Source organism: Trypanosoma cruzi, genomic scaffold, assembly GCF_000209065.1.
Source record: "Trypanosoma cruzi strain CL Brener 1047053516725 genomic scaffold, whole genome shotgun sequence".
NCBI classification, from domain to species: domain Eukaryota; phylum Euglenozoa; class Kinetoplastea; order Trypanosomatida; family Trypanosomatidae; genus Trypanosoma; species Trypanosoma cruzi.
In genome coordinates, this window is record NW_001849575.1 from 524,813 (window position 1) to 533,628 (window position 8,816).

Sequence of the window (8,816 nt, forward strand, 5' to 3'; positions counted from 1 at the left end):
TGTCATCCTGCAGCTCCATGCCATCAATGTCGTCGCAGTCTTGGTGCTCCCTCGCAGCCATCGCGGCATTCGTCGAGTGCACCACCACCAACAGCGCTCTTCCACGCACACCGACAACATTCCTCACCATGCTGCGGCTGGCCATGTGCGGGCAGTTGAACCCGACAGCATGGGCCAACAGGTGCGCGGCGATGCGGGTGGCGATGCGTCCGTGAAATAAAACTGACTGGAAAAGTGCATGGTGCCAGCGACTGGACGGCCATCCTCCAGCATGGCGCACCGCAGTGCCCACACACCACCCGACGCCGCAGCCACGGACATCACCATGACAGAATTGGAAACACCAGAGCAACAATGCCCAGCAGTCACCGTGAACCAACTGCAAACGCTGCCCGTGGCAAATGAGTACACAACCAACGGACCCTCCAGTGCCTGCACGAGCAGACGATCCGCATGCAGTTTGACAGCAGCAGGGATAGTCTCCTCGGCAAGGATATTACCGTGCACAGAGGATAGAAAACCATCCTCACAGTGACGATTGTCATTCAATGAATTCATTGCGTGAGACCAGGAGGATCCGCGGTGCCTCCTGCTGTCACACGGGTCTGTTGTTGATGCCTTGATGCGGACGGACAACCATGGGTCCTTCCAGACGCCGCTGCACACCTGCAACGCGTCCAGCAACCTGGGATGCATTCTCCCCACCGTAAACGAGATAAAACTCGCTGTGGGAGCGCACCACAGCGTCAAAAAGTAAGTAATACTTCAGGGTAAAAGCAAGCCATCCGCCGACAAACACATCGCACAGATCATCAATAGCAGCACCAGTAGCGATGCAGACCGCAGAGTAACGTGGATCAACGGACGCACGGCGTATGTCAAAGAAAAGCTAATTGGCCTTACAAGAATACAAGAGACTGACGCTTCCTCAACAAAAACAAAAACATATAAAAAAGAAAAGAAATTCAAGTGTCCGCAATCAAAGCAACCTAATAATCCACAAAAAAAAAAAGGTAATGGGTGCACTCAACCACAACACAAGTAAAGCAATAAAATAGAACAAGAAAAAGAAGAAGCGTGGGACGACCAGCGCACACACTCTCATTGCTCCCGTAAAGCAAAACACACACACAGGGAGAAAGAGAGAGAGGTCGCCCACTCAATGCAATGGAAAAACAAAAACAGTTACGGTGCTCCGCCCATGCAGCCAGGCAGGACGGCAGCGGTGCGTGTCGTGCAAAAGAGAGCACCAACGGGCATGCATGGGTGTGCATGCATATATACAATGGGCACATTATGTGTGTGCTTCGTGGGATGAGGTGAGGGCGAGAGTCCATGCAAGGGGATACACACAGAGAGTGAGTGAAGGACGAGTGTGTGTGTGCGGGCGGTGCACGGCTCTCTCTCCCTCACTCTCACGCGGCCACCACCGCAGCAGCCGCCGCACACGCAACAACAATAAGAAGCAAAAGAGGGGAGGTGGTGTGGGAGACCGCGGTGCTGCCGTCACTGTTTTGTGTGTTCGTCGTATCAGTTGTGTTGGCGGTTACTGTTGTTGCTTTTGTATCTTCCTCAGTCCCTTCTGAGCCTTCGTCTTGGTGGCCTTGTGGTGTGGCCGCGGTCTCAGGCGGTGGAACATCTTTTTTTTCTTCACTCGTGGTGTCTTCGCCATCGTGTTCGCGGGAATCAGCACCGTCTTCTGGAGGTGGTGGAGGATTTCCTCCCGCAACTCCCCCAAGCAGTGTGTTCTCTCCGTTAACTGTTGTGAGTGCTTTCTCTGCTGATGGTGAATTTTTGTCTGCGCTCTTGTTTCCTTCGATCTTCGTTTGCGTAGGATTGGCATTTGATTCCTGACTGCCGGAAAGAGAGATGCCCTCTGCAGATACAATTGGCTGGTGATTTTCCTGCCCGCCGCCAATTAAATTCTTTTCCCCGGAATTTGGGTCTGATGCAACTGTTCCTCCTTGATCACTCTGCCTTTCTATACTTTTTTTTTCTCCATCTTCCGTCTCTTCATGTTCATTCTCTTCACTGTCATCTTCTTCATCTTCATCGTCTTCATCTTCATCTTCAACTTCATCCCCTGGAGGTTTGGAGGGTACTTGTCCTTTAACACCTCCAGTTCCATCTCTTATGCCTTGCGTGACTTGTGGAGACTTTTCAAGTTCTTGTGATTCCAGCGGAGGCCCACCACCACTTCCAAGACCTGTCCTCTCCTCATTTGCAAAACCACCGCCGGCACCGCACCACAGCACGCAGAGGGCACACACCAGCAGCACACGGCCAGTCATCATCATCGCCATCACTCCTGTCACTTGCGTGCAGCCTTCAGCACAAACTAAATTCCCGTCAACGCAGAGTGAAAGCAAAAGAGAAAAGAGAGACAAGTCACTCAGTCACCACACAGTGACAACAACAACATCCCATCAACACCATAAGGCAGAGGGAATCGGTGCGATTGCAAACAACACACACCGCTCTGCAAACCTGAATCTAAAAAGTAAAAAAGCACAAAAACAGAGTTGAGGGCCTGGGAAGACTCCCAAAAAGTAAAAAAATGAAAAAATGATCAGGCATGACTTTCATTTCATGTGCCATGTGGCACAAAACGACCGTGTTTTTGTCTATACATATTGCCTGCACAAGTAAAAACAATAAAATCAAAAATAAAACAGATCGTACTGTTCCACCAGCCCACAAAACACTCCTCACATTTCGTGAGTCATCCGGCCTGTTCCTCCAATCCCCCTTTTTTTTGTGCAGTCCGCGGCACGCACAGCAGTAAGGCTGGCAACGGTGTGGGCCACAAACAACAAATAAAAGTAAGAAACACGTCACTCATGACATGTACGGCGATTAACCGTCGGACGGAAAAAGGAAAAGAAGGGGTGCTGATTACCCCATCCGTGCAAAAACAGCAGCAGACAATAAAAACGAATCATTTAAATAAAGCAGAGAAAACACGCGGAAAAAGCGGCACGTACGGTCCATTAGAAATCGCACAACCGCATTCTACGGCTCATAAAAATGCCAATTCCCCACACACTCCTTGAAGTAAAGACAGAAAATGCCCAAGGCACACCCATGGACGGCGCCGTCACCAATTCATTTTGGGAACAATAAAACAGTAGAGCCATTGACATCAGTGGTGCTGTTTCCCGCGCAAAATTCCCCCTTTGGCGGGCACTGGCACCGCTTCCCCCGCAGCCGCGTCAATGCCCAGATCCTGTGGCAGTTTGGCCGCAAAATTCCCGGGGCACAGTGTCGCTTTTCCCTCCTTGCAATCCGCTTCAGTCTGCTTGCCACGCAAAAGGGCATCTGTAGTTCCTGCCTGGTCAGTGGGCGGTTGCACAGACAGACATGCGTCAGCGTCACCTGACTGGAGCCTGAGCCACCGCAACCGTCACCTCCAACGTAGAAGCATGAGACGTCGAGCAACTGCGCCCCACGTGTAACTGTCGTTGCTGAGCTCCCCAAAGTTTTGCCACCCACGCACACGGTGCCCATGCCGTTGTGGAGCCCAACTGCCACCCGGTACGTTCTCTCCAGCCCCCAGTTCCCGTGCTGCGCTTCTCCCGCCTCACCGTCAAACGTCGCCTACCGCTTATTGTCCGCCGTGACTGACAGTCCCACCATCCTCACACTCCCAGCGCCACCCACAGCGACCATAAGGGCGCTGCCGCTGCCCGCAGGAGCCGCCCCAATCGTCGCCACAAGAGTAAAGTCCTTGTTCACAATGTGGAATCGTTGATTCCGCCACCGATTACCCACAGGCCACTCTGCCCACACTCCAGGCCCCTCAAACGTCGCACCGCCCTCAACCTCCGTTGCTGTCCCAATCACCGTGGCACTCGCCGCGACATATTCCCTCACCCAGCAATCCCTCTCACCCTCGTTGGACAAATATCCGACCAGTCCATCCGTGGGCATAGGAGTGCTGCAGGCACCGTCGGATGCGGTTCCCTCTTTGCTGGTGGAAGTACAAGGCGTTGTAACTTTCTTGTCGACTGCATCCCAATTCCTCAGCGCAGTATTTATTTCATCCAGTTGCTCAGTGAGGTGTGCGAGCACAACACGCCCTTGTCCTGCATTCCACTCGTACAGGGCAAACACTTCACCACCCTTGTACTGCAGAGTATCTGCGTTTTTAGAAACACCATCAGCAAATAACAGTCCAATGGGGTAAAATCGATTCATATCAGTCATATAAAGACGCAACACGCTCGTGGCTCTCCGAATATTATTCTGCCTGGGAAAGGCAAACAGCATTACACTCCTCCCCTCGATGGATGCCGTCACAATTTCGAGTCGGCCACCAGTCGTAGCACTCTTCAAGGCCTCACTCAAGACATTCGAATGTGCTCCGCCGAATTACATCCATTCCTCCCCCATTTCACCGGACTCATGCACTTTCCCGTCATGGCCCCCATGCGTGGCGGCCATCAGGAGTTTTCCCTCCCACTCGAAAATATTGGGATCAGCGCAATCCCGTCAGCAACACCCTCCGCAGGGAACCCCCAATTCCCGCCACAGCCCCTCGAATGGATGATGTTGCAGACTTTTGTGTTGTCCCCCTTCACAGTCACAAGGGGAAACACAATCGCGGTGCCATTCGCCACCACGCCCCTCCCGCCAATACCCCAGAACCCATTCCATGACTTCGCTCGTAGCTGAGAGTCAACAACAACCTTGGAAAGTTTCCCAGCACCCCACGTGATGCGCTTGCCCACATCGTTGGAGACCAAAAACGTCACCCAAAACAGGCACAAGCTCCCACCTGTGTGGAGTTTCCAAAATCGCGCTGGCATTTTTCGCAAGAAGGCTCTCTACAGGCAGAAAAATATTGCCGTCTTTCGTCAACGCCTTGGGACCGTTCAATTGAGACGCATGAACCGCCTCTTCTCTTCGTTCCACGGCAATGACCGTCCTCCAGTCAGTCACGCTCTCCGCTGCGATTCCTTTCGTCCACTCCTCCCGTGTAAAACTCACGTACTTTGACCAAATGCCAACACTGGCACTAGAAGGGACTCCCTAATTGGCCTTGGCAATACCCACAATCAAGCCATAGTGGTTCAACAAGAGAATGAAAAATAAACGATTTGACATAATTATCTCCATAGCTGTTGCCTCTCAAATGCGCCAGAAGACACCCTCGTTTCCCATGGTACAAAAATATCCATAGGCTTTGGATCACTCGCCTTACTGGCACGCGCACCTCCAGCGCCGCAGCACATCATCACGACGAGGAGGAGCAGCACCGCGGAAGTAAACACATGCCGGGACATGTTGGGCCTCTGCGGCTCACTCTCTCCTCCTTCCCTCCTCCTTCCGCTGGATCCGGTCACGCGGCGACGGTTGTGTGTGCGGGGTGCCTTCACTGCAGCAACACGTGAGTGCATATAAATTTGTGTGTGTGGGCGGTGTGTGTGCTGTTGGTCCTTTCAGAGCCCTCGAATTTCACAGTAGCGTTTAGCGCTTGTTTGCTTTCCTTTTCAAGTGTGTGTGTCAGAAATGGGGAGAAGAGCACAGGGAAACACATTAGACACACCAATGGGGTGCACAGCGTGTCATTGCAGCAGCAGCAATCATTTATTCCAACCACTCACACGCCGAGGTGGAAGGGCTGTGTGTTTTTTCAAGAAAGGCGACGCACGACCACCAACAGACGTGCCAGCGCTCATAGCCAAAAAAAAAAAAAAAAAAAAGGGATACCCGCCTCGTGGGCAACAGGACAACATCTCCGGCCCACACAAAAAAGCAGCGGGAAAAGCACTAAACAGACAACAGTCAGCGGCACACACGCCAGACCCAGCTGTGCCGCACGGAGCCAGTCGCCTGCCCTGTTGCTGAGAAACACAGCATGGAATTTCCGCCGGCCATTGCGTCGGGGATGCACGCCAAGCCGTGCACAAAATCCCACCAGGGCCCAAAGCATTAACTCTAACTTCGCACACATCCCCCATAGTCGCATCCTCGCCATTCCGAGCTGTGGCTCAGAAAGTAGTGAAGGGCAGCGTCGAAGGAGTCAAACGCCTCCGCACCGTCGCAGTGCATCAGACTGAATGAAAGGCCAAAGTCCTCCACACTCATCACAGACGCGTCACACGCGCCGCCGTACTTCTCCCTCATGGAACGCCAATCGAAAGTAAATGTCAACTCCCTCTTTCCCAGGGCGGCAGCGTGGGCCACTTCAAACGCCGTCCCGCAGTCCGGCCCATCCAAGCAAAACAGACACAGGTCCGCAATGACGGCGTCGCGCCGCCTTACCATCTCCATTTTCTTCACCCACATCTCCCCAGCCCCTGGGGCCACGTTTCCAGCGGGAATGAGCAGCACGGCGCAGTGCACCCACAGAGCCGTGCGCACACGATCCTAGCACGCCGCACCCGTGTCTGCGTCGAACACAGCGGGGTCAGCAATGTACACTCCACACATTGTGAAACTGCCACCTTGGCTCCTGTCCTTCCGCTCCTCCAAAAATAAAAGAAAAGGAAGCGGAAGAAGTAAATCAGAGAACGGCGCCGTCGCAACAAGGCAGAAGCACGAGGAGCACCACTCACGCAAGACAGGCGTCGCTCGCAAGCAACGGAAACACAAGTTGAAGACAGAGGATGCCAGGAGCACAAAAATGCAGGCCTCCTCGGAAGAATGCGCCCTCAACAAAATGCACCCGCGGCAAGCAAATTAAGAACAACTGTGACGTCGCTGACGCGGCAAGCGGCAGACAGCGACGGGCAAGGTGCCGCTGACGCTACTGCATTGCCCACATTCCGCTCCGCCGCCCTCGCCCAGCGCCCGTCCATCCCACACTCGCCCAGCGCCCGGCGTGGAGCGTGACGCAGAAACGAGAAAAAAAATAAAAGCTGCAGATCGCATCGTTAGAGTGTGGAGGGTCCACGTATTGCAGGCAACGGGCCCACGCACGTGCCGTCCATGCCGCCTACATCAGGACACCTCGGAGAGCAGAAATACGGCCTCCACGCCATCCAGCGCGTTGCTGGGGCGGCACGGTAGTGGTGAGGCAAACACACACACACCTCATCCACAATGCGGCAAGTGAACGGCAAAAGAGCACAGCAACCACAACGCAAACTCCACACACGCGCAGAAGGGAGCGCGCTCAGCCCGTCACTTGTTTGTTAGTGAGTGTGTGCGTGGGATGGACGCCACACCAGCAGCAGCTTCGACGGCATCGACGTCTCATACAATAAAACACTCGGCATTCCACCTCGTGACGCCGGGCCCCAGAAAAACAATATGTGGGCGCAGCGCCTCCACCCTTCAAGCCAGAAGCACGGCGCATCCAACAAACCCGCCTCCCACCCCATCGTGTGGGCAAGACGATGCAGCGGAAAGCCCACACATTAATGCCAGCAATACAATCCCCACGCGCTGTGCACCACAGTGTCAGCTGCGTAAGCATGTGCGACTTTCAGACAATGCAGAACAAAAACAAAAAACGCATTGACGATGCACAGTGGTCCGAAAGAAATACATATATCACAGCCATCCTCCGTCTGCAGCACGGGATAGTGGCCGCACAGGCTGCAGTTGCGGCCGTACTCGCACGCCTTCAGCGTTCACAGCATGTGCAACATGGCGTGTGTATGTTTACTTATGCTTGTGTGCATGTCAGCGCCTATACCTGCAGAGCAGCTATGCCGCAAAAGAGAATTCAAAGAGAACAAAGCGCAGGGAGAAGGACAGCACACACGCAAATTACTCACTTCATCAGAAACACACGCAGCCGGTGGAATGCGTGCACTCAACCACAACAGAAGTAAAACAATAAAAAACAAAACAAAAAGCCGAAGCGGACGACAAGCGCACACACTCTCATTGCTCCCGTAAAGCAAAACACACACACAGGGAGAGAGAGGGAGAGGTCGCCCACTCAATGCAATGGAAACAAAACAAAAACAGTTACGGTGCTCCGCCCATGCAGCCAGGCAGGACGGCAGCAGTGCGTGTCGTGCAAAAGAGAGCACCAACGGGCCTGCATGGGTGTGCATGCAATATATACAATGGGCACATTATGTGTGTGCTTCGTGGGATGAGGTGAGGGCGAGAGTCCATGCAAGGGGACACACACACAGAGAGTGAGAGAAGGACGAGTGTGTGTGCGGGCGGTGCACGGCTTTCTCTCCCTCACTCTCACGCGGCCACCACAGCAGCAGCAGCCGCACACGCAAAAAAAAGAAGAAGCAAAAGAGGGGAGGTGGTGTGGGAGACCGCGGTGCTGCCGTCACTGTTTTGTGTATTCGTCGTATCAGTTGTGTTGGCGGTTACTGTCGTTGCTTTTGTGTCTTCCTCAGTCCCTTCTGAGCCTTCGTCTCGGTGGCTTTGTGGTGTGGCTGCGGTCGCAGGTGACTGAAAATATTTTTTACCTTCACTCGTGGTCTCTTCGCCATCCTGTTTGCGGGAATCAACACCGTCTTCTGGAGATGATGGAAAATTTCCTTCCGCAATTCCCGCAGGCAGTGTGTTCTCTCCGTTACCTGTTGTGAGTGGATTCTCTACTGCAGGTGTATTTTCGTCGGGCTCCTTCTTTTTTTCAAATTCCGTTTGCGTGGGAATGGCATTTGATTCCCGACTGCCGGAAGGAGAAATGCCCTCTGCAGATAAAATTGACTGGCCTGTTTTCTTCTCATTGCCACTTAAAATCTCTTCCCTGGAACCTGAGCCTATTAAAACTGTTCCTCCTTGACCACTCTGCCCTGCTGTTCTTTTTCCTTCTTTCTCTTCGGTTTCTCCATCTTCCATCTCTTCATCATCATCATCACCATCTGCATCCCCACCTGAGTAGGGGAAGATAT

The 8,816-nt window shown here is 53.3% G+C and overlaps 2 protein-coding genes and 3 pseudogenes across 2 annotated transcripts, besides 3 other annotated features; all 5 read right to left on the reverse strand.

Moving 5' to 3' along the window:
• Tc00.1047053510375.5 lies at positions 1-696 on the reverse strand (annotated as a pseudogene; the record flags this gene model as incomplete).
• Positions 1-8,816: a sequence feature (areas not merged during assembly with more than two copies in the genome that could not be assigned to a particular haplotype).
• Tc00.1047053510375.10 (mucin-associated surface protein (MASP), putative) lies at positions 1,416-2,303 on the reverse strand (the record flags this gene model as incomplete). Its single annotated transcript, XM_800641.1, has 1 exon — positions 1,416-2,303. The coding sequence occupies one exon, from the start codon at positions 2,301-2,303 to the stop codon at positions 1,416-1,418; it is 888 nt and encodes a 295-aa protein (XP_805734.1).
• Positions 1,989-2,085: a sequence feature (CT-rich).
• On the reverse strand, positions 3,098-5,401 carry Tc00.1047053510375.20 (annotated as a pseudogene).
• Positions 5,686-5,705: a microsatellite.
• On the reverse strand, positions 5,941-6,435 carry Tc00.1047053510375.30 (annotated as a pseudogene).
• Positions 8,155-8,816, reverse strand: Tc00.1047053510375.40 (mucin-associated surface protein (MASP), putative; the record flags this gene model as incomplete). The annotated part of the gene is made up of 1 exon (XM_800642.1): positions 8,155-8,816. A coding segment is annotated over one exon (662 nt), but the record flags the coding sequence as incomplete, so codon positions are not given.